The sequence below is a fragment of the Acipenser ruthenus genome, chromosome 9 (genome assembly GCF_902713425.1).
Source record: "Acipenser ruthenus chromosome 9, fAciRut3.2 maternal haplotype, whole genome shotgun sequence".
In the NCBI taxonomy this organism is placed as follows: Eukaryota; Metazoa; Chordata; class Actinopteri; order Acipenseriformes; family Acipenseridae; genus Acipenser; species Acipenser ruthenus.
In genome coordinates this window covers 12705039-12731290 of record NC_081197.1, presented here as the reverse complement: position 1 = coordinate 12731290, position 26252 = coordinate 12705039, and the positions used below count along the sequence as shown (strand labels likewise).

General features: G+C 37.5%; 2 protein-coding genes across 2 annotated transcripts in view; one reads left to right on the top strand and one right to left on the bottom strand.

Annotated features, from left to right (window-relative positions):
• Positions 1-2704: 2704 nt before the first annotated feature.
• Positions 2705-8242, bottom strand: LOC131738054 (aquaporin-11-like). Its single transcript, XM_059031178.1, has 3 exons — positions 7434-8242; positions 6095-6211; positions 2705-5753 (listed from the first exon to the last, which is right to left on the bottom strand). Exons 1-3 carry the CDS (start codon positions 8035-8037, stop codon positions 5665-5667), a joined length of 810 nt encoding a protein of 269 aa, XP_058887161.1. The 5' UTR covers positions 8038-8242; the 3' UTR covers positions 2705-5664.
• Positions 8243-11024: 2782 nt separating this feature from the next.
• The window catches only part of LOC117973040 (serine/threonine-protein kinase PAK 1), a 51579-nt gene continuing 36351 nt past the window's right edge, over positions 11025-26252 (top strand). Inside the window, exon 1 of the mRNA XM_034923984.2 lies at positions 11025-11206. The gene's annotated coding sequence lies outside the window, so the exon portion shown is untranslated. The remainder of the gene's footprint in view (positions 11207-26252) is intronic.

The window sequence follows — 26252 nt, the reverse complement described above, 5'->3', positions numbered from 1 at the left end:
GAGTTCTCAAGAAGAATTCTTTTGGAAGCTGATTTGAATTTAAAACTTGCTGATGTGTTAATTCATTGTACAAACACTTGTCTGTTCTATGTGCCAAACAGGCGTCACATTAGAGCTATCCAGAGCCAGAAATGCAAGCAAAAGCGGCTGCCCAACGTTGGCTGAGGATTTTAAAGAAGCACAGATAAAACTCGCCTCCGACCAGTTCACCAGAGAACGGTTTTTAACAAGACTGGTTGCAGATCTCTTCTGTTCAGACACTTTTTATTCAATCAACAGGTCTGTTTGTTGCCATTTCCATGGCTCGAGTGAGCCAGAAGCTGCACTAGTCTAGGGTATATGTGATAGGTGGCATTTTTTAAAAAGAAAATGTGAACTGCATAGCAGATTTGCTATATACACTGTGTCATGTCAGTGAATACATAAACTGAAATGAAGTTCCTAAGTCTACTGACACTTCCCCATATCCAATGTGAGTTGCATTCTGTTCTCCCAATATGGGAGTAAACAAATCATGTTATTTTATGTGGGGGTTCTGGTGCCATGAGTAAACCACTCGCTCTTGTCGGTTTAGTGACACTCAAAACCTTTCTTAACATTACAACCTTATTATATATGGTTGGGTGTGCTTATTCATTATGTTATTGCTTAAAATATTTACATATAAACATATTTTAAGTGATTAAGTAAAATACTGCCTTTTAAAATGAGTTCAAGGGATTGTAGAAATAAACTATTACAGTACATAAAAAAAAAAAACCTGATTTCTCTGAGCGATAAGCTGCCGTGGTATTGAATAATTCCATTCATTAATGTGTTGATTTCAGAACAAGCTGACATCCCGTCACCTTTACAATGGAGTACCAATCAATTGCAATTAACTATGTTTCAAGACTGGCAAATGCAACTGATTCATCACGTAACTGTGACCTATACTTAAAAGCAAGTTTCTTGCCAGTTTTAAGTTCACGCATTCTACATGTCTTTTTTTAGCTATTGGTATGATTTTGGAATGCAATGAAAATAATGATATTAAGAATATAGCCAAGACTAACTATACTGAGCATCAAAAGAAACTTATCACTTATATTTGAGCATCAAAAGAAACATCACCTATATTAGGATAAAATTCACTAGATGTGATTGAAAAATGACAAACTGTTTTAGAGCAGCTGCAGTGACTTTTTATTGTGCTGATTAACAATTGACATCACGAAGATGCTGCAAAATGATCTGTCGATCTTGGGCAGGTGTTGTGACTCTTGTTCTTCCAGTTCGTGGCCTGTCATTGTCAGAGTGTGTCTTGTTATACCATCTCGCCAGGTTTGAAATTGCTGGCTGTGAGCACCCAAGACGGCGAGCCACAGTAGTCCAGCCTCTAACATGCCGATTGCACGAAGGCGCTGCTCTTTTGACAGATGTGGCTTTTTCTTTCTGTGATTTTCTTTATTGCGTGCTAGTCAAGCTTGCAATTCAACAGCTGAAATCACTCCATATCCAGTGTCCAATCAACTATCTCACTAATCAGGTGATTAAGTGCATATGCTTCAGTAATAGTCACTAAAGCGTGTCGTGGTCAAGGATGAATGGACACGTGATTAAAAAGAAACCAAAAACATTTTGTTAATGTCCATAACTTATATACCTTTTTTTTTTTTTTAAATAAATGTGTTATAATAGTGAGAAGTTTCTTTTGATGCTCAGTGTATATCATCAAGCAGTGTTCTCTCCAGGACTGAAGGGTGTATGTATTTCATGTTAGATTTTGAAATGTCACATTTTTCAATTTTTGTCAGTTTTTCGTTATGTATGGAAAACTACAAAGCGGTGTGTAATTCAAGCAGGTTTCATTCGACTTTATGAAGCAAAATGAGTTAATTCTGTAGTGATGCAAAACGTTCGGCTGTAGCTGTCCAGGCCTTTAAGTGATTGCACAGGAATAAAAAAAAAGATTTACCGTAACTACTTCAGCATGAGTCTAACTGCTAAGATTGCTACATCTGTTGCTGGGTAACTGGATTTGTCCAGCCCTGAATAGACACTTGTATTTTAAACAAGAAACTCCTCTTTAGCTTCCCATGAAGGCACGGAAACTGAAAGTCCTACAGACCTGCCAATGTTCTGCTTTCAACACAGCCAGCATAGAGGCTGGCTCAGCATGTTCCTTCTATTTAACTTTAATACTTTAAATGCATGAACTGTAGTAATGTCACGTGACTGGCATGAAAACAATTATTGAGGTACAGTATGTAGTTATTTTCTAAGTAAAAAGGATGACTAAGGAACATTTGAGACAACTCAATACTTTAAAAACAAAACTATTAGGATTTTTAAATAGCTATTTTTAATTGAGCTCATTGTGCTTTAGCTTTTTTTAACAAACCCCAATTTGCACCAACAGTGGAAACTAAAACTGATTAGTGCTAATCAGGGTCTGAATAAAGGTGGTGAGTTCACATATATATCCACTGCCTGAATGAGTCAAAACTCAGCAGCACTTTTTTCATATCACAATTTCAAATACACTTCTTATTACATATGACTGATTGTGTTGCGCACCGACACTTCAAATATCCCGTTTCAAGCAGTGGCTTTAATGAGCTCCAACCTGTCAATATTCAAATAGTCGATCACTTGTCTCCCTTACAAATGATGTTTAATACTACCAATTCATTACATCAAAAGATTTGACACCAAATACAGATTCTGCAAAAATATGAATAATTAAAAATAATACACAAGAAAAAAATACATCATCACAGTAAAGACCATGTAATGTAAGACATCAATTTTTCTAGAGGAGTAGGCCCAATTCACAAAAGTTTAACCCAGTGTTTGAACACTTTCTCTAACATAGTAATAAACTCCAACAGTTCTTTTGAATCAATTGAAAAATGTGCCATGAATATCAAACCTTTAATTAATAAAAACATACAGTGTTCCCTCGATGTTTTACAATTGGGTTCATTCATGGTTAGGCTAAAATAAAAGGACCCTTCGCTAATTCACCAGAGAGTGAATTAAAGAGGGAACACTACTTTAAATGTACAAGTTAAAGTTTTGTGAACAGAGCCCAGTATTTCATGAGGTAACCTCCAAATTCACAGATTACCAACTAACTGTATGTCCACCCCACACATTTCTTTTCACTGGTGTAACAGTAATTGGCTACAATTTTAACCAAACTAACTCGTAAAGCTATGTCAATAGTGTCAAAAAAGCAGCTATAACGATGTCTCCTTTTGGCATAGGAAACTTTTGAAATTGTTTCAATTTCTATATTAAAGGCCCATATTCATAAAAGCTAGCGGGTGTTTTAGTATTGTGCAGTTTTTAAAACCACCAGCTTTTATGCATTATGGTTCAGCATTCAAACCGTTAGTGCTACTGTGCAAAAGAAACAGCACCCTCTACAGATTGTGCGTGTGCTGAACATTGTGTACACGTATAAAATAAAGGAAAAACACATTTTCTATCCTGTCTGGGAAATGAGAATGAACCTTCAGTGCCCTCCACAGCGGAATGTGGTGGGTAAGGCAGAATGCTGCTTTAAGCTCTAAAGGGTTCTGAGTCAATCATGCTCTTTTAAACAGCCATGTTTTCTGTGGGGGTATGTTCTATAGGCCTTTACTTTGACATGTTAGCTTTTTATGTTCATTGCCTGACTTGCAGGAGAAAGTGGCGTATTAGCTTGAGGCTGATTGTAAATTATAATAATTAAGGCACGCCATATAATTGCAGTCATTATAAACTAATTGCTAAAAACTTTGAAACATCAATTATGCTAATCGTAGTTTGTGTGTGGTACTTCTTTAAAGCCACTACAAGGGTAGCAGTGCCATGAATGTAATCCCAACAAGAATTAGAAAACGAATCTGCAAAATAGAACAATGATTCAAAATGCCCGAAACATAATACACGACAATATTACTGCAATACTGACAAGCTCTCTAAATGCACTTACATGGTGGGGAGAGTTGTCAGCATATTACTTACCATTTAGATATTTTAGATTTTAGATATGAATCTACATTTTCCCAAAATATAAAATATTCGGCAAATTGCCAAAACGCTTTTGAAGTCGTCTTTCTGAACCCCACCAATCCTTTTTATCTCTAGATAATATTCATATTCCTACCCTTTTATTATACAAGTATGCATGTTCTGAGTCATTGGGGGAGTTTCCATGTGTGTTCTAATTTTTCTCGAGACATTGTGCTTGAGCCAAATGAAAAATGACTCTATACATTTCGGGTTTCCATTGGCTCAGTTTATTTTACTTGAGAAGACCCTCTTTTCACCTGACGGCATGCAAATGAAGGAAAGGAGGAGGTCAATATGCAAATTAGCCATGCATAGTGATCTCGTGCAGTTTTAGCAGACAGAAAATGTGGGTTCCATGCACAGAGAACAGGTACAGGAGAAAATCTCACCTAGAAATTCATGGTTGTCAGGTTACATCTTGTTTGAGTGAAACTTTAAAGCACAGGGTTAAGCTCATGTAATAAAGCTGTGATTTGTAAATACAAATGTATTGGGGTTTTTTTCTGCTATGTACTGTATAGTGCATTGCAATACTTTTGTATAAAAAGCACTATATAAATGCAATAAATAAATAAATAAATGCCTCGTGCCTGGTTGTTTAATATGTTTTACTGCTCTTGCCCAAATTGTTTTTCAAATGTCCATTGGTGAGGCGGCATATCGTTGGTAGTGATTGCCAACTCATTTATCAAAAGACTTATTAATTAAAGCTATTGCAGATCACCATGGCTGAAAACTGGCGGAGACATAAGATTATAGAGATCTGTGCCAGACACCTTCCACGTATGATCCCAAGGCTGTCTGGATTGGGAGCAGTGGACATTTTCACATCAAATGCAGGTTTTCATGTCAAAATGGGCGTGGATTTTGTGTGTTTTATGTCATGCTCACGGGTAAATGAGATCTACCCTATCCCTCTGTGGCCGTTATTTTGGGCCACAAACCAGATCCTCTCGAGCTGTTCTCCCAAACGTGCACGCGTATCGCCACTTCACGTGTAAATAACCACACATGGAAACTCCCCCATTGTCTACTGTTGTTTCTCCAAATCTACCATTTCAATTCCAGCAAACTTGCACACCCCCTAGTGGCCATTTCTAAAACCCCTTTAGGAATGTTGCTTTTAGGAGTCTTTTCAGAAGCAGTCCCTGCAGTTGAAAATGGGATATTAATTAGTAAGCTTGGTAACCTAAGTAGGAATAGCAATAGAGAAGTGCTTAAAACACATATCATATTATATAGAACATGCAACGCAGAGGTGGCCAAAGCTGGCCTTTTCACTCCTGGTCTTTGTTCCAACCCTTTTCTAAATTGTTAAATTGAACTAATTAAAGCTCCACCCAGACCCTGAAGAACTTCATTATACCATTTTACACTGTTAAACCTGGAGTGGAGTGTCACTCCAGGACTGTGATTGGGCACTGAGATGAAACAGTTCAAAATGTAAATGGCATAAGGAGGAACATAAATTAAAGATTACTAAAGGTGAACAAAAAAAAATACAATAAAACACTGTATTTTGTTGTTAATTACTTTCTTTTTTGTTTGTTTGTTTTGTATTTGGAATCTTCTGATGGAAATGTATTTTTTGATTCTGAATAGACTCCATTCCGACCCCCTTTACTCTGTCTTTAGGACCGGTTTTCGTCCAACTCTCTTCACCAGCGTAGGAATGGCTTTGTCAAACAGCAACACAGACGAAATCATACCTGGGGTGGAATGAACACCAAGAGAGGGTTAGGAGTTTGTTTTTGAGTTGTGTATCATTTTCTGTTTAAACAAGAACATCAATACATTATTTTAAAGACCTGTAGCATTTGCCTTCAGACAAAACAGAAGATCTGAAAATAGAATGCTAAATTCGGGGAGTCTTAACTTGTAGCACCACTGTCCTTTCTCCTGGGTCAAGTGCGTTATTAAAAATTGATCATTGCTGCAGCTTTAACTCCTCTAACTCATCTGAGAAAAAGGCCTTGTTTGAATCACATTCATTTCTATGGCTCAAAGAAGTCTTTAGGGGAGACTAGAGTCTGTTGCAACAGCATCTTACCTAGCATTGGTCCTAGGCCATAGACAATGGCATTTTCCAGGAAAGTGTTTCCTCTGCAAGGAAATTGTATGGAAAAGGCAAGGGCAGGGTTAAATACTGCTCCAGTGAGAGGACCACCTGAAAAGAAATGAACACTCAGAATTATACACTGCTTTTTTTCAGCTCTCCAAACAGATATCCAACAGTAAACAGTAGTTCATTAAAACAAATGGTAAAGTATTTTTTAATGTGTTTTGCTCTTTTATATGAAAACAAACAAACTAACAAACCAATGAGGAACAGTTTTCAGCATCCTCCTTGCTTGGTGGTCTGCTGCATGGTTTCTTGGATTCATGGGAGTGACTCATAGGAGTGTGTCACTTACAAAGAACTCTCCCAGCAGCCTTTGTTCAGTTTCCATAGAAATGGAATGTTTTGTGTACTACAGATTTGTTTTGATCCAAAAAAATGACAATTCTTCTGATATACAAATGTAAACAAACATCTGTTTCTTTAAATTTCAACTTATAACTTTTAAGGTCCTTGTACTGTATATCACACACACACACCATATATATATATATATATATATATATATATATATATATATATATATATATATATATATATATATATATATATAATTCTCCTATATTGTTAGGATATACAACATTTACAAATCTATAAACCGCTAACATTTTTACTATACATGTCATTTTTTTTTTTTTTTTTTTTTTTTTTTTTTTTTAACGTAAACGTAGTTGACTACTTAGTTGAAGCTTTTAAAATGATCCTGTTCCAATATCAATTTCATTTGTTTAGAGAGTTTGGAGATAAACATAGCAAAAAGCAACCAATAAAAGGCAAGATTGAACTTTTTAAGAAATATAAAATGGAAGAAGAAAAAATCCTCTCTCTATTTGAACCTGTCTGTAAATGGTATTGATTTAGTTAAGACAGCAACAACAACACGATTGTCCTTAGACGTGTAAATAATTCAAACACAGGCAGCTGCATTGATTGCAAAATCAGATTAACCATTTTTGAAAGCAGCAAGGACAAAGTATAGCTAGGTAGTTAAACATTCACGTATTCCATTCTGTCAGCATCTTTGTGTTTTTAAAGAAAAATATATATAACACACCTATATGAAAAACAATATATTGTAAAGTACATTGTGTGAAACTATAGACACAGTATTATTAAAGACTTATAATGCTGAATTACAGTTTCCCCACCTTTTAAAACTAAATGCATATAAAAGTAAAATTCTGCATAGGTGGCAAATCTTCAAAAATGAACCTGTGTAGATTTATCTGGACATAAAAAGCAAATGTTAAGTTATCGAAAAGTAACAAACCTGCAAACACCACGAAGGTGACGACGGCAGCTATGAAACAAACTCTATATTTTGGCATCAGTTGTTGAATTTTGATAACTGCGGATTGCACGGCGAAAGCACAGCAGAATTCAACAGCAGCTCCATTGTAAACAGAAGAGGTGTGCAGCCCGCTGACGCACTCAAGTCCTGTCAGCGAGTGTCTTAAGTGCAATTCAGAAAATGCAAAAGACCAGGTGAAGTGCATAACTAGTTTTGCCACCGCCGCTGACAGAAACTGACATGCAATTCTCAAAATCGCTGATTTGATACTTAATTTTCTTCGGTAAATTTGCTCCAGGGAAGCAGAAGGATTTGACGTCGCTGTCCTGAAAGTGAGTAGGTGGACCACCGTCATGACATAAGTGAGAGTCAAACCAGTTTGCTGATCAACTATGCCATAATCGCCCAGCAGTTTGAGTTCGTGAGTGCAAGCGCACAACTGAAAAGTCGAGATTATTTCCATCAATAAACCTTCATAGTACCTTTTGGAGGTTATTTTCAGTACCACCCGCCTTGCTACTTCGCAGAAGAGCACTATCACTGCCAGACATGCTATTGAAGGCTCGATACTATTAGTTGCCATTTTAAATGCGGATATTACTTATAGTTGCCTACTGTCATCTGTACGAGTTTTAAAAGTCAACACGTTTAAAACGCTGGACACGTCTGTAGTTACGTGCAGTGCAGTATGTCACAATCCTTCACCTTGTGCATTGCACTATGCCCGTGTACTACCAGGTCGGGGTCTATTGTACACGGGTGATATCAAATACGGAAGTGGCTGCTGCGGTAAAACTGTTTAAAATACAGTATGCAGCATACTATCGGCCAGTAGAGGGGGCTGAAAAGATAACAGACCTCCACAGAAATTGCGGAGCAGGTGTGAGACGTCGGTGTACAGCCAGCAATAACAGCGAACATTATTACATTTACTAACATGATTTAACATCTCATCTCCATGGGGTGGAGGATTCGACCTACAAACCCAGAATACAACTTTCTAGTGCAAATATGTTGAACCTATTTTATATTTAGATTGACTGTTTTTTTTTGTTTTTTTTTTACATGTTGTTGATGTAGTTCTGTAAGTATTTAACACTGGATAGATTTTCTCCCTTATTTTGCCAGTGTGTGTTTACTGCAATCCCCGTGTACCTAGTAGGGTTTAGGACCCAGGGGAGCCCTGTGGCAGGCATGCCTTCAGTGCCTGGGGCAAGTTCACATACATACTTAGTCTTCAAAATAGCATCATGGAATTTGTTATACATTTCAGCTTGAACAACAGATCTTGAAGTACTTGTACATAGGCTGTATGCTGTATAAACGCACTCCCATACAATAGGCTAGTAATGTTCATAAGGAATATTATTATGAATAGCCTTTTAGACATGCCTATGTACAAAAACAAAACATAAAAAAGACTAGCCAAGCATGCTATTGAAACGTAATATAATATATGACCAGAGGAGGGCAGCAAAGACAAATATTTTCAGTGGTCCTTGTCCCACAGCTTTGAATGGGAAATTCAAGTTTGAAATGATTCCCCTTTTCAATGGTACCCAGTGTGATACTGCAGTATCACAAAAAAATTCTGTTTACTAAATTACATCCGTCTAATTTTTGTGGGATCACATTTTACCAGTTGTTGTGGGTCTTTGGACCTCGCAAACCCAGACTGTAAACATCCTTACTCCCAATAGATTAGCTCCTGTTCCCCAGGAAGCTGACAACATCTACAGAAAGTAGTGTTATTGAACAGAGTTTCATTGTTGTACTGTGCCATGTGGTATTCCTGTTTACTTTGACATGTCTGGTTATTTCTTTTACTGTATAAATCTTACAATAGAATGTTTATTTACAGAATATTTATTTGAATTGATAACAAGGCTTTGGCCATCAACTGAACCACTTTATATTCAGATGTTACCTTGGAGAGACTGGAGACCTCTGTGGAATGCCAGGTGCTGAAGAAAGGGCTCCAACAAATGAAATGCAAAAGCAGATTCCACTGAAAGACCTGAGGTGCTGAAGAAAGCATTGATGGTTCACAAGGGAGCCCTCCTACCACTGTATAAAGTGAGCAATCCTCCATTTGTTTATTTATGAAAGTATAACTAGGAAAGCTGTTTGTTATCAGCTTTGCGAATCCAGCTTTGAACACTCAGTTTTAATTCATAACCTGCACTATACTGTTGTGATTCTTCAAAAATTCTAACTCATTCAATAAGAAATGCAGACAGCTGTCAGTGTTTTACATACTAATCACAAAATGAAGATAATGAGATTTCAGCCTCAGAAAAAAAAAAAATAAGTTGCCACAGAAACCTGACGGCAAAAAAACAACAGAACTGGCACTAAAGAAGAAAAACGAATCTCCACAAACATTATTCCCTGAAAACCAACTTGCAAGTTTGAACTGTTCACTTTGGTCACAGTCGTGTTATAACTCCAAGTACAGACCATTGCCATTGCGGTTTTCTCTGTACTGTCTCTGCAAACCTGATTTTAAATGTTGTTCAAGTTATCAGAGTTGTTACCATTTTTAAATACAATTCTGTATGCATTGCACTCTCTGTCTAATAACTCACTGACATAAACTAAGTAGAGTAAGCCTCCCACAACAAGCAACACAGAACTTCAGAACTCTGGAAGGAAAAAAAAAATTGCTCCCCAGAGATTATAAAAAATACTGCTGGGGTAGTATATGATAAATGAGACTTGAATGCCCACCCTCAAGGTGGGATGCTTGGATAAACCCTTCAGGATTCACCCTCTGGGTTTATGTAGCATCCGACCCCTCAGGTATGCATTACATTCTCATATCACACACTACCCCATGCATTATTCTCGATTTTTTGTTCTAGTAGGTTTTATAATACCTAGTTATTTTATGGACCATGCCTGTGTTCTCATAAAGGTGGAGCCAAGTCTGGGCTGTTGCTCTTTAACCTAGATAGAAAAAGCAGCAATTACAACCCACATCTGTTCTATTTAGATACAATACTCATTAAATCTTCATGTTACATTTGTATCTTTCCTGGGTGTCTGCTATTTGTACTGCTTTCTACAGTTCAGCCTTCTATGCAGTCTAGGAAACAAAATAATGTAATTGCTTTGCCACTATGTAATCCTGCCATGCATATCAAAGCATAGTATAGACGGTTATGAAGGTTTAGCACAACCTATTTGAATTTGCCTCACATATATACTCATATAAATGTATGTTTTGGGGCCCAGAAAAGATGAGACGAAAACAAAACTTTAAACTATACAATGATTTGGAAAATATGAAATAGTCTGTAAAAAAATATAGTAAATATATATACTTTAAATACTAGCATATTTAAAGCACTGGTTTGATCCATACTAAAATTAATAACAGTTTGCATCGATTTTGGTCACTGTCAAGGTTACGTCATTTCTTTCGTATAAACCACGGTTCGTAACAATGACATCAGCTCTCATAACGTTACGTGAGGCAGCCAAATCTTCAACGCTAGCGCGTTCCACCCTTTTTTGAGACTGACGGGAAGAGAGCTCAATCCTAGAAAAGCGAGGTGTAGGAGCGACTAGTTAAAAAGTGTCAGGGTACTTGGTGGGCGGGCGTTGCTATGTAGCAGGGTCGACTGTGCCTGACAATAGCAGAAAGCAGGCAAGCTTGCAGCAAAGAAAGGAGGAACTGAAAGTGAGACAGGGCGAGAAAGAGAGAGTGGGGGAGTTCACTGGGAATTTCTTCATTAAGAAAAATAAAAGTGAGTATTTGTATATGTTTGTTTAACCGTGATTATGTGTTTCGCTTGGCCACGTTTTCTACGGTCTGCCACTGAAAATGCATGCAGCATTGCTGGTATTGTTAAAAATACAACAAGCTAGTTCTGTATTGTACTGCCCATGCTATCATATTTAAACCAGCACAGCTCCTCCAAGTTGGTACATTTTCAAAGTTTCTCCAAAGGCTTGTGTTTGATTTACTCATTAAACTTTCTAAAATAATACTAATCTGTAGCTAAACCTTCCTGGTTTGAGAGTAGTGTGCAACTGGCAAAGTCTAATTGTAATATAGCATTTCTAATTTATTGTATAAATGTGTCGGCATTTTTGTTCAGACAGAAAAGCTGTTGTATCTGTTGAATAGGATGTGTCTATATAATAACCTCCTGTAATCTTTAACTCACAATGCATGGTACACAGTACCAATACAAATATGTTTTTGAAAATGTCTCGCATCTATAACAGGCACAATGTAAATTCATTATCATTTTTGTTATTACTATTTGGTGCATGCATTTTTAAATTCAAGTCTACCCAAGGGCGTTTTGTCAAGAGATCACAAGAGTTATGCACGGATGCGGCATAAAAAGTACTGGTTTTATTGTAAATGGTACAGCTTCGGGTGGTTTCTGCAATGAAGTGTGATGTTTACTTTACAGTAAATGGAGAAATATAATGCAGGATAATTGGGGCAATTAAGCAATTGTTAAATAATTCAACAGACATGCCATTTTCTTTCTTTTTTCCCCTAAAGACTAGTTGCTTGGAAATATAAATTAACAATATACAAAATACACACATACCAAAAAAAAAGCTTGTTTGCCATTGTGAGTAATATACTGCATGCTGTTAGTTTCTGTATAGGAACAGTGTCTGGTCTGTGACATGGTGCTGGTAGCCTTTTACTTCTGTTGAACTTAGATACATTTTTTTATTTTTTTGTGCTTTGCTTGATAGTCATTTTAAAGCTAGGTGAATTTTAAAGCTAAACATTTTAAAAAGCAACACCATAGTCTGTGTTGGTTCTTTAACCCAGTATGCTATTGAACTCGGTGGCATTTCAAGTGATCTGATCAGTTTACAATAGGATTCCTTTCCAAATCATAACCTACAGGAAGAGGCAAGGAGCCATTTGATAAAGGTTTGGAAAAGACTGAGGACAATTCAAGGTGCTTACAGTACTGTGTTCACCAGACAGATGGAAAGGCTTGATCAGCAGTCATTCCTAATCATTCCCAGCTCCTGATTCCTGAACCTGTTGATGACTTGTGTTTAATGTACAACATATATTATTTGTACAGTCGACTCTCCATAATCCAAACCAGTTTAGTGGAAAAATTGATTTCTTTAACATACTAAAAAGGCTTGCATTTCAATGTTTCAATGTTTCAATGTTTTACATATGCTATTGAAGTTTGGATTCTACAGCTGATACAGTATCTGCTTGCCTGCCATTGTCATTGATCAGTTCAGACTATAGTTCAGACAGTAGACATGCAGTTGTGGATTGGCTGACTGCTTGAAGTTGTCTATTGGACTTGGGTCAAGGAGCTGGTTTCACCAATGCTCTACCCTTTTCAGTCACCAAACTTGAATGTGGTGTTTTGCACCTGCAGAGTTTGAGTGAATGATTAGGGATTTTGTATAATAATGCTGTATATGGGATTATTATTTTATACCAGCAGTTGCAAGGGGAGATGTGATGGATTCAAAACATAGTGTGAAAAATATACACAAATATATACAATAGGTACAGTAAGTGCAATCTGATGGGTGTGCCACTGTTACAGAAGTTGGCTGCTGCTGCTGATGACCTATCCATATTCATTCAGCAGCATTTGCACTCAATTATGCTAATTTCGTATTCCATCCATACCAGCACAAGATGGTAATAACCACATATTGTTCCCACTTTGCAACCTCCTGCTGGCTTTTTAGGAACAATATACAGGCCATATGTCACCAGACATAAGCTGTTACACGGACGTGTCTTTATTTATGTCTCATCTGTGACAAACTGTAGCGTGTTAGAATTTTATGTTAAAGCATTCTTCCTCCTGACCCTCTGTTATAGTGCAGTGGCCTGTTTTAAAACCAGGCTTCCTTTCCTTGAGCATTTGATGCAGACTTGGTGATCCAAGAAGAAATTTTCTGCAGGAATGGGGTTGATTAGTTTATTTATATTACGTCAGGTGACTTTTGATACATGTTGGCAAAACGGCACATGCTCGTGTCCCTGGAGTACTGCTGTGATCATTTTAACCCCTCAATGTTCCATTCCTTTCCTGACAATTCTTTTACATTTGAGAACCGGACTTTTCATATAGAATCTTAGAATATTGATTGCTCCTAGATTTTTATTATCACGCTGGATTGACAGGATGTTCTTAGAAATAAAGGGAAGAAAAAAACTACCTGCCCATCTGTATATTGACGATCAACAAAATGTCTGTTTTGCTTTGCAATGTTTCTGTAGCTGAGAACAATAAGATTTTGCTCCATATGTGCTTGGCCTTATAGTGAGAATGCATACTGTGCAGATCACACAGCCATATTCCTGGTCAGTGAAACCAGGTGGGTTGCATTCTAATAAGGGAGCTATATGTCGTAGTGTTACTCATGTATTTCGAACCGTCAACAATGCATTGTGGGGAAATCAAAGGTCAGATGCATTTAGGTGTTTACAAACCAATAGCAATAACCTGCCATATTGTGTGAGGCTGGTGACATTCTGCTTGCACTGCAGACTACTGTAGCACTAAGCCAAGATTACAGATGGACATAACACCCAGTGGATTCGTTGGATGAAGCACTTGTGTTTTCAGATATTGTGTTTTTTTTTTAACCTATATTTAAATCTGTTATGCCATTTATTGAACTTGGTGCTTTTTTCCCCTTATCAGGCTTCAACCCACACTTATAAAGCATATGAATTCCAGTAAATCCATTCCCTGAATGTCATACTAGTTTATCAGTACAGCTCAAGGTGTTTGAATGGCTGAACTTTGCACTGTTTGAGTTTCCTGGTAGAACCACAGAGAATGAAGTGCTTGGTGAGTTGGCTTTTTACCGTCAAGCATCGAGGAGCATATTTTATAATCCACTGCTGGAAGAGCTCATATTTTAGAAGACATTTTGAGATCTAGACTGCATGTTCTCAGTGTTCTGGATGCCCCTCTGGTCAGGTGACTTTTTGGTTTTGAGATACTGGCTTCATGTTCAACATACTTACATTCTGTTCTCTATGTAAAGTTTAATTAGTTATTTAATAAGAAGTAGTCTTTTACTGCCTGCCACCACACTGTCCACCACATGACAATGAGACCATTTGAGGAAATGACTTTGTATTTGACTAATAACATACTTTAGGCCAAATGTGCCAATGACTTTGACATTTACCTATGACTCAATATGGCTGTTCTATTGAGGTCATAAAACCAAGAGGTTTTCTCACCATAGACATCTTATTCATATTGCACACACATACTGTATTATATTATTCTCTGTCAAGTAAAACACCAATTTATTTAAAATCACTATTATCTAAATCACAACTCCCTAGATTTCTCACAGATACTTTTTATTTCTTTCTCTGTCTGTTCCTTAAATTATGCTATACCACTGTCTCTCCCACAACAGAGAGGAGCTGGATTAAAGTATTTTTCTTTTGCCCAATTAAATTCCATGGAATTTATATGAAACCACATATAATGTCTCTATGTACAAGTGGGCTGTATAAAGAAAGACAGGAAACATCTTGGTAGCAGTGGTGTTTGTACCTTTTTGTTAATATGACGTGAACACGGTTATCACTGCTAACAATTCTTTCAGCTCAATAAAATGTTTGACACACATCATTTGTATCAACCCTACAGGGATACGTTTCATTTTTATATTGCTGAATAGAAAAAAAAGTTTGGTTTTTAAAGCAGTTAAAGTTGGATCTCTGGACAGGGATGGAAATAAGACTCCCTGGTTTCACTATGAGCTTAATAAGACACACCCACGCTTGTTACCAATACGCTGCGGCTAATCAAGCTTGTAATAAAACCTGGAATGGGTGAAAGTGCTGTGCAGTAGGAGTCCTATTTCCATCCTTGCTGGAATAAGTACTGTACCTGTTTTGTGTTCATGTGTGCCCCTGAAATATGTTGTGTAAACACGGTTCAATTTCCAAGAAAGACTGGCTCTATAAAAATGAAGGAAACAACCCTGTAATTAAAAAAAAAAAAATCAAAAGGCTGTAATTAGATCATCTTTAATATGACATCATTTATTGACACACCTACAGTTCTGTCTCTTTGTTGTCAGTGGGTTTTTATTTTACCCACCATTACCATTACATTTAGTTTTTATTTTGCTTTAATTTGTTGGTTACGACTAAAGTAGGTTGCTAAAATGTTGAGGTTTTCTTGTTTCTGACAAATAATTATAGTTAAGTACATCTGTTCCTCATTGAAATGTTTTACTGTAAGTTTGTGGTTTCTGAGCAGTCTTTATAATTATGATTTGTTGTGTTTTAGTGAAGGTGACAGACCTGTCTAGACTGTAGTAGGTTATATTGCTCAGTACTGAACTTAAAGTAAATTTAAGTGGTAGAGTGGTGTATAAATTCAAACTACTGTGCAACAACCCGTCAAGATAGGGATTGTTTTGATTTTACTGCACACGTGTTGTATGCTAATGGAGGGACTGTACAGTACTGTCGTTCTCAGTAGCAGATATTTGGCAGGTCTAGCCCTATTACAAAGGCAGTATTTCCATACATTTTCATTAAGGGTTGTGCAAAATGCCTTTATTTTTAAAAACATTTATTTTTGTATAACTCTGGTACACAACATGAAACTCTTCTGTTTGGAAAATTGTAACCTACCTTTCTTTCTTTCTTTCTTTCTTTCTTTCTGTGATGTTGAAAGCTCAGAGCCACCCGCACACTTGCTGAAACTACTCTGTGCTGCATTTACAATAATCTAATTCAATCCTTTTTAAGGTTTTAGATTTTCGGCACAGCTCCACATTGAAATAGGTAAGCTGTATTCTAATGGAATAAGGAACAATTTGAATGTAAACTGTACAATACTTGATGTAGGCAGGCACCAGTGCTCTGGTGTAAAGCACTGTAGGTCAGTCAGTTTGTTTAGCTTGGTAAAGGTATGAAAGCATTATGAAAATATTTTCCTGTAGAAAGGCCAGCTTTTATAACAGCTTTGATCCTGTGCATCTGTGATGTGCAAATAACTGATTTCATTTGACTGGGAAGATCACACCATGCCAGATTGCTCTGTGTTGACAAGCAGATGCAGAACTTGATAAAAGGAAAATGAATTCCCCCAAATTCAGCTGATTGGTTATTTGGGAGTCTTCATTATTGGAATGACCGCAGTGCTCTAGGAATGTTCATGAAAGAGCCCACCCTTGTTGAAGTCTTACATTTCCATAAGTTGTGCAACGCGACCTGTATTTTAATTTTAATTTTTCTGAACATACGTGGCTTTCTTTATATGTGTTCCCTGGTCATTTCAGTTCTTATCTCAGCAGTGTGATTTTCTGTCCACATTTTCAATGCCACTTTTCCTGTCAATAACCAGGCAATGCTTCCCTCAATGACATTTGGGTGAGAAGCACTCTCAGCCATGGGAAAAGCCTCATGAATTTTTGTGGGCGAATGTGTAGGAGTAGATTTTGCTAACAAAGGGTATGGATTCAGGAGGATCTTTGGGGAAAATGCCAATGGACCTTTTCTTTGTCCTTTTTTGTGACACCCAATTAATCAATGAGTGACTAATGTTTGCCATTTTTACATAAGACTGCTACATGGTATTTGTCATCTGCTGCGGTTTTTGATATTGAGTAGCTTCAACACACAGTAGGCTACCTGATATCATTATTGTTTTTCGTGGGTTTGAAATTAATTATTCAGCATTTCTATTGTGTTTTGTATTGATTTTTTTTTTACTACGATTGGGGTTCTTTCCTGGCAGAGCAGTCAAACAAAGTTAGAAGTTTACTAGAAGAACAATGAGTGTAAGAAACCCTTTCTCGTCTGAACAGAACACTGCTGTGTTGGCACACTGCTTAAAAATGGCACCACTCTCTAGTTACTGTTACTTTTAAAGTGAATCTAAAAACTGTGTTCTCAAGGTTCAGCGTTTTTACTGCTCTAAATTTAAACTAAACTAAAAATTAAATATATATACATCCCTTCTGGTTTACGATTTAGACTTGGATTAAATTGTTTTTAATTGATAGTGGTACTACAATAATTGTGATAGCTTAAAGTCCTTTTTGTAAAGGTTACAGTAACTACTACTGTACCAATTGCAGAATACAGTGCAGTTCGCTGCATATAGAATAGTTCATTCAGTTGATAAGAAACAGTTAGGACATTCTTGGCACAAATTGAGAATCATGCATGCATGTTTGGCACTATTTTAGACTTGCATTTTACAAATGAATCTTATCCATAACCAGAAAAATACCAGAAGAAGCGACAGTAGTAAAATCTTGTGAAAATCATTTTAGCTACAATTGTTTGAGACCTTGATAAAGGCTAACTCTTTCAACTTCTTTTCAAAACATTTTGTCAGAGAATTTTACCATTCTCATGATTTCCATTACATGAGAGTAGATGTTAAAACTTCATGCTGATTTGAGCTCGGCTCTCGCCAAGATAAGCACCAACTAAGACGTAGCTTTACAGTAAACTAATGTGATCCATCTGTGTCTCAATCCATTTGCGTTTCTTTCCATCTGATGATGTAAATATCCTTCTACCTGGTGTTGATGGTTGAAGTGTAATGCTGGCTGCAGGGATCAGCTTATTTTGCCTCCCCAGCGCATCGGCACACACACAATGGCTGCGATGCTGGCTCTGGGGATCAACCACAGTGCTGTATCTCTGGGGTCTTCAAGTGGGCACCTTCCATCCTTGGTGTTTCGCGACTAGACCACGACACCTCAAGAGGGCTCGACGGTGATTCTGGCATCCCAGCATCACCCCTCTCCACCCCTCACTCAACTCAACCCAGCTTACTTACCAGTACATCACCGTTTCTTTTTTTCTATTGTGCTTGAGATTGTGCATCTCAACCACAGCCAGTTGCTGCTTTTCTCTGCTGCTACGCAACTCTTAGTCACTGAATCCGACGTCTCTGAGAAACCGGGTTGTAGAGTGTGCCATAAATCCTCGACAACCCACCTCAACTGGGTAAACCCGGACTCTCCGTCCTCATTGTTCCGCTTCAGCGGCTAGTTGAGCATACCGCAGTTTCTTCCTCATACGTCTCATCTACAGCATGTTATGTTCTGTTTGCATTATTTAAAACCCCTGACGCCAACAGACACTTAATGCAAATTTAAGAGCAGGAAACATTTCTTAAGTGCAGGTCATGAAGTCTTTTTTAAAAGTAAAAGCTGTCAAGCTGTTGTCTTATTGAACAGGATGAAATGTAGTTGTCAATACAGTAGCGTGTGTGTGTGGAGAGGAAGGAGTGGGATTGTTTACTAACAGTTGCATCTCCCCCTTGGAACCAGTCTCCTCTCGTTCCAGCGTCAAATCAGAGTTACCATAGGCTTAATCTGCACATCCACTGTGCAACCTGGTGTTATAGAAATCTCCCATGTATTTTGTAAAATTGACCCTTTTTTAAATTTTTTTATAACCCCTAATATTTCCTGATTGTAAAATGAACTGCCCTGCCTACTGTACTTGTAGTTTTTTTTTTTTTTTGCAGTCTGTGGTTTTTTTTACATCTGCCTCTTGTGTCCTTTTGCGTGGAACACTTCCTTTTTGGTTTCCAGATGATAAAGAAGGCTTTCACCCACTGGCCATATTAATAATGCAGGTTTGGGATTGTGCCTTTGCGTTTGGTACACAGTAACATTGTGCAGTAGGAGTTAAGTTCCTTTATGGGTGTTGTCCAGTTAATACGTTTCAATACAACCCTCTGGCCATAACACACACACACTTTTTCACATACAGTATGCATGCATGCATGTCTTCATGCTTTCAAACCATTGGATGAGAGATGCCGTTCCCCTTGCATTCTGCTCCCAGGGATGCTTTGTTTTAGTTCAGGTTGTGTATGCCTAGTAGTTTAAAGATTAACAGTAAGCTAAACTTGAACCTTTCTCCAAGGCTCAGTCAAACCCTCCTCCCCAGTTTCCAGAATTAAAACGGCATCCGAAGTCAGTATTCAAAATTGCAGAATATAGTGCTCGATAAGGCCCCAAGTCACAGTTCACTTGCAAATGAAAATGCAGAAATGCAACTAAAGATCACAGATTTTAATAAAATGCATTACAATATCTAAAACTGTTTAATGGTTAACTTTTACATTACCGTGCCTTGTCGTGTTCACTTTGTTTTTGGATGAAGCGCTGTGTAACTGCAATGCACAATAAAGACAGACTGACTTGCCATGCCAGAAAAGAAAAAAAATGCAGGCTGTGATTAAACAAGCCAATTATAACATTGAAGAGATGGGCTTTGTATCAGAAAACATATATATAATGGGGATTGATTTTATTCTTAATACAACGACGGTGAAAAACGCGACTGACCTGCATCTGAATGTTGAGAGCTGACTGTAATTTACAAAATGAAGTGTGTACTGCAACCCAGAAAAAAAGGGCCTTTCTCTGCTTAGTTCTCGGAGAACGAAAAGTCTCTGCCTAAGACCAGGACTTTGGCAGATGTACAGTACACCGTAGATTTGTATAACACACTATACACAGAGGGGAAGGGGGAGGTATGCATTCAAATGTAACTCTTTCAGTGAGTAAAGTTTTAGTTTTATTTTAAATTGGTTTGTCACTACATTTTTCATCTCACAATTTCCAGTTTAGCCAATTGAGACTGCAGGGTAAAAAGAACTTTCTATTGATGCTCACTTCTCCCTCAATATGGACCCTTGTGAGAATACCGGCTTTACACTACACTAATATTAATCACTTAGATTTAAACTTGCAACCCTTTTGGCTTTGTCACTTAACCAACAATCCACAAAACGGCCAATAGGCACGCTAGTTGTCAACAGTCAAACTGTTGCCCTCTGACACAAATAGCTGCCATTGAGACTTGCAGATTTCTTGGGTGAGAGGAAACAATACAGAAAAAAATACTTTTGCGTAGTAGAAAAAGGACGTTCTGACAGTAGTGAGTGCTCTGAAGGCTGAAATAAAGAAGAATGTAGCAAACGCACAACCATGATTTTATAATTTGGTGTAAATCTGGTGGTGGGAAATGTTCAAATCAGTCTTTGAGAACACTGATACGCCTGTCTGATAATGAAACCAGAAAGAAGCACTTAAAAATAGACCCAAGTGTGGTCTTGAACTGTCATCATGAGATTACAAGTGTGTTGGTATGCTTCGAATAACACACAGTGGTGCAAGTCCTCTTTAGATTCTGATATGTACTATAAAGCCCTGCATACACAAGGAAACCTGTTTCTTCAAAAATTGTCAGGAAACATTATCTGGAATTTTTTTTCAAGCAGCATGCTCCAAAAATGGAGGAAAGCCTTATTGCACCGAGCGGTGCTGCACTTATAATTGCAGTAAAACTTTGTAAAAGTGCTGCTTGGAAAGCACAGGAACAGAGTCGTGGACAAGGGAGTGGATCCTAGTCGTGAGGAGAGAGGAGCGGACCATCGTCTTTTAAATCACAATTTTGTTCATATGGATCCAGACACTTTTCAGGAGCTGCTGAGGCTTGTAGGACCACGATTAGACAGAAATTACACTACAATGCGTCCGTGTATATAGCAATAAATAAAACTATTGATTGTAGAAGGCTTCCAAACTGTCATCTTCTGTAGAATTCACCATCTTGCATAGTCATATGATCAATGCTCACAGATTCTCTCGTGATTGGCTGAAGGCAAAATGTTTCTCAAAGTAGAACCCTGGTCTACTCCGGGAAAAGTGCTTCCTTGTTTCTGGAAACACAGAAACATCCAGCGAGGAAACATTGCATGCTGGGCTTAACATGCGGTAAGATCTGAAGACTCTTAAAGAGACCCAGGGGTTGAACCAAACATTATTGATCTGGTGGTTTGGGCATTTGTCTTCTTGTCAACAATGTAATACTATCCAGACATTATTTCAAATTGATGGCCACAGTATTTTGATGGCCACAGTATATATTTATGGGGAAGATTGTTTTTGTGTTTCAGCGTAACTTGGCTGCAAACCTAGTTGCTGGGAGGCTTACTTTGGCCTACTGAAGCATCAATAAGGTTTGGTATTTCGCACTTTAGCAGAGCTCTACCCATGTAACATAATGTTTGGATTGCAGGCTAACTGACTTCTGTGTTCATCGGTCACTGTATTTAGGCATTCTGTAGGCCAACAAGATGCAGCTGTGTTAAACTATAATGGTTCTATTATTATTATTATTATTATTATTATTATTATTATTATTATTATTATTATTATTATTATTATTATTAAATATAGCCTATAGCGTTAATAGCACTGGTATGAACAAGTACCCTAATATCTGCAGTTAAACCCTGTACACAAACAATTTATTCCTCCAAGGACAAGAAGCACTGCTCTATAGTAGAATGTGTTGTTTTTCATTAGTTGTTTTAAATAAACCTACTGGCAAAGATACTTCTCAAAGGTTATTTTATTTATTTATTAGAATGCATCAAATTCTCTTTGCTGCTTCTGCCACCATCGTTGTTGTTGTTATCATTACTAGTACTAGTGTGTGTGTGTCTGTATATACATATTTCTTTTTTTAGACAAACAAGCTAAAATAGTTTTTGCTTCTTTGGCTCTCCGTAAATCTTCCTATTGCAACACTGTCATTCAAGCACACTATGCATTTTCTCCTGATGCTAATGTGTCATGATGCTGAATTTGAATGGGCCTGGTGCTTTTTCACTGGGTTGGCGCTGGCTGCAGGCAGTATGCTGTGGTATGTAAGAATAACCCTCGACAGGGTGAGTGGTAAGACAATTCTGCTTCCGAACGCCCTGGGTGGCCTTCAACCCTTCAACCCTGGAGTGGGTTATTTCACTTATAAAATGGTTATGTTTGAAAATAATTCCACAAACTAGCTTTGAGGAAAAAATTAGAAATGTGTTATATATCCTTCCACTAAAAAAAAAAAAAAAAAAAGGCCCTGAATTCATATTTTGTACTTTATTTGCCATAAACATTACATTGAACATTCCCATTTATAGTAACATTTTCGAGATAAAACGGCATTTGGGAATTGAAAGCAGACTGATTTCCCACATCTGAGGGAGGATTCATGGAACAGCTGAACACTGCACTGGCACTTGACATCAAGGGAGGAGCTTCCGAGTGTTGTGTGTGTGTGTGTGTGTGTGTGGTGGTGGTGTTTTTTTTTTTTTGTGTGTCTGTGTGTAGGAAATGATCCTACTCAGATTTTGCGGTGTTCAATAGAAGCTGACCAATAATTTCAGAGGCTGTTTTCATATCGATGGCCGGTAACTGGCATAATTTCCCTAGATTGTAAACCAGCATTAGATGATGTGGACTAAACAACTTCCGTGTCAGTTTACGCAGTGCCGCAGTCCTTTCTGTCCGCGGCGAGCACAACAGAATTCTATGCTGAACCCGACCTTGTTTAAAAGCCCAACGGTTGTGTCAGAAGAGAGCAGGAGAGATTTTAATTTTGTTTTAAATGTTTCTGAAATCGGAGGGTAGTGGTGAGATGTATCTGTTGTGTCTAATTTAAACATCGCATACTCGCTAGTCAGTTTTATAAGGCGATATTTAGTTTAAAAAGTAGATGCCGCTGCTGCATTACATGCTGAGAGATTTGCGTGGTGATTTCTCAGATGGCTTTTGAATAAAGTGTTACTGCTACTGCTTATTTCAGAGTTTTCTTTGTTCTCTTCTGTAACTAAGTACCACACTATAGCTGCCATTTTTACTGTAATTCTTACCACTTTTTTAAACTTTTAAGTTGCATTCTCTGCCTCAAGATGGCTTCACATGTACCCGCATGGACCTCTCAGAACTACATCCTCCTGCTCACATATGTAACTGGGATGGATTTATCAGTGAGCAGGAGGATGATGGGAAATGTAGTTCTGAGAGGTCCATGCGGGTACATGTGAAGGCAGGGAATGCAATTTAAAAGTTGTAGTAAAGTGTAGTAATATTAATAGATCAGGTAAGTAAGTTGGTCTATGATGTCATAGCTGTGTGGTAAGACAATTCTTGCTGCATGGTCATGTGATCCTGTTAAGCCAATCACAGCACTTAATTTTTAAGCCATTTTATAATGTATGTTAAAGTACAGCAACTAGAATGATCTACAGTATCTTCTTGTGCAGTATGAAAATTGAAATAATTTGATTCAATACCGTGAGTAATTCTCTTTTTGGTTTATACAGTACATATCTGATATGATTTTACATGGAAAATGATCCATGCTTCTAACCCTGCTGTGAAAAGATGAAACCTTAAAAGATAGCTTTTTCTAGAAATAATCAAATAGATTATTCTGTAATCCTGACCATTTTTCTTGGCTGTGCAGATGACAGTTCTGTCAGCTGTTTTCCGTATCTCAAACTTGTTACTTTTTAGAAGCACTATTGCATGTGACTATAAGGTTTGGACAATACAGTATCCTTGAAAAATCCAGTCATTGTTGAGCGAGTCTTATGTTAAATCTTTTAAAATAACACAATGTACTGTAATTCAAATGAGTATATTCAGTTCTATTTGGCTTGCACTGTGTAGAACAATAAACTTATGGTTCTGTTTTACGTATTTTTCAGTATACACCATGAAGTATTTATAATACCCTGGACGAGGGGATATGATGCTCAATACAGAGGTTTTGTATAGAGATCCAATTGTGAAGAGTCTTGGACATTCATTAATCAAGGGTGTCATAATCTAGGAAAAGGTCTACTGCACATGATATGGTGGCACTTCTCAATCTGTAGTTATACTGCACATGTGTAGTACTGTACTGTGGATGTATGTCAAGGCTCTCTAATTTTACAATGGCTCTAATTTTTTATGATCAGTGAGTGTGAAACAGTTCGATTTTGAAAACCCTTTCAGTAATACTGCTGCTTCCATTGCACAGAGAAGCCCGTAGTCTCTGTGGATTCAAAACAGCAGGTGAACGGTGTCTGTCTTCAAGCCACAAAGCTTCTTATTGGAGCCATTTAAATGCAAATTACTTTTGCCTTCTTTAACACCATCTGCTGTCCCAGAGGCCCGGTGTGTGGGGTGCCCCCATTGCGTTCGCAGCAGTGTTTGGGGGTGGGGGTGTTGGATGTTTATGTCCCAGGCCCTTGTGTGGCAGACCGTTCTGGCAGGACCAGAGCTTTTATGCTCAATTTAGGGGAACAAGCAGCACCGAATAATTGATAATTGATGAACTCATAAAATCAGCTTCTGGTTGAAATTCAGAAGAAATAGTTCAAACCCACAGGCATATATGAGAATAGCTGCCTGCCAAAAGGGCTGAGAGAATTGTCACGTGTGATGAACAGTAATAACATTTACTGCATTTTTTCTTCTTCTTTTTTAAAATGTACTTTCAGTAAGCCAACATAATGCTCAAATTAACAAAAATAATTGGTGTAAAGAAATTGACTTCTCGTAGAAACGTTTGTCAAGATGTACGCTTGTATGTATGTTTTATTCCTTATGATTGCGTGTTTAAGGGTGGGGAAAGAAAACCAGTCTCATGTTTGTGTATGGCTTTCGTTCTATTACTTAATTGGTAATCCTGTATCTTTGTGTATAGTTAATGTGTTTTACCATTAGTTTGTTAAATATAGTTTAACGGTGTTTAGCCTTTTTAAAGTACAAAAATGTGCTAGTCGTGTCCCATTGTGATGTTGTTGAGAAGGTGGGAAGTAGGTGAGTTTTATAACAAATGCGGACAGGAATACAATGCTGCACCTGAGGAGGTCTGCATTAGAAAACATTGATAATGACAGCAAGTGTAACCTGTATATAAAAACACATTTTAAAAATCAATATCGTTCTTTAAGTGATAGGGAATTGACAGAACTGTTTTAAATACTGACAGTACACAGCCATGCTGTACTCTTGGCATTTATTCTGTCTGCACCCGATTCCCTTACAGATTTTATCAACAATGTTATGTTATGTGCTTGTAAAATTCTTGAACAAAGATTTTATTAGAACAACATAGAGTGAAACTCCCTCCTTTCCCCTGCACAGTAAAAAACGTAGCGCTCTATTTTCTAGTAGCAGTAGAAAAGAAAGTTAGTTATTTTTTTGATTCAAGTTGAAGTTCTGTTATAGTGGTTTTCATCAGCATTACTAATTTTGAAAGCTGAAATTGGGGTAAATTTGATATTTCTAGTTTTGCTCCAAGGCGTTTTAAAAATAAACTGTCACGTTGCTTTGGGGATTAGTCTAAGGGAATAGTTGGCTCATTGGCTTGAATGTAATGTGTTTGATCCTAGAATATGACAAAGTAGGCCCTATGCATTTTTCTGCAGCCCCGGTTTGACAGTAGTGGGGGGTGCACTAAAATGTAGATAGGAGATCAAATGTGGAACAGAGAAATATCTACTGTACTGTATCTGCAACAAGCAGGCTAGCTTTGTAATATGCAAGTATCCATACTGAAATTTCATATTTGCACTTCTTTATCCCTTTCTGCTTCCTGGCTGTGTTAGAATAATCGAAGGGTCTCATGGGTTGTGGTAAGCATGACAAAAGCAGCAGTATTGTTTTCTGTGGTAGAAACAGCAATCTGGGATGAAAAAGTATACCGCTAATAAATATGGATGGGGACTTTTTACCATCTTTCACTTTTTTTAGGCTGTGGGTCTTGGGAATTCCCTGTTATTTTACTGGAATGATGTGCTGGATCAATTATAAATCGGGGATAGAATTGTTTAGCTGTACACATTTATAATCTGTAAATGTTAGCATTGATATCTGTGGTCCTATTAAGAATGTAGGAAGGGCACCTTTAACATACTGTATGTAGAGTCCATTGTGTGATACTAGAATTACCTTGTAGAACCAATGGTTTTC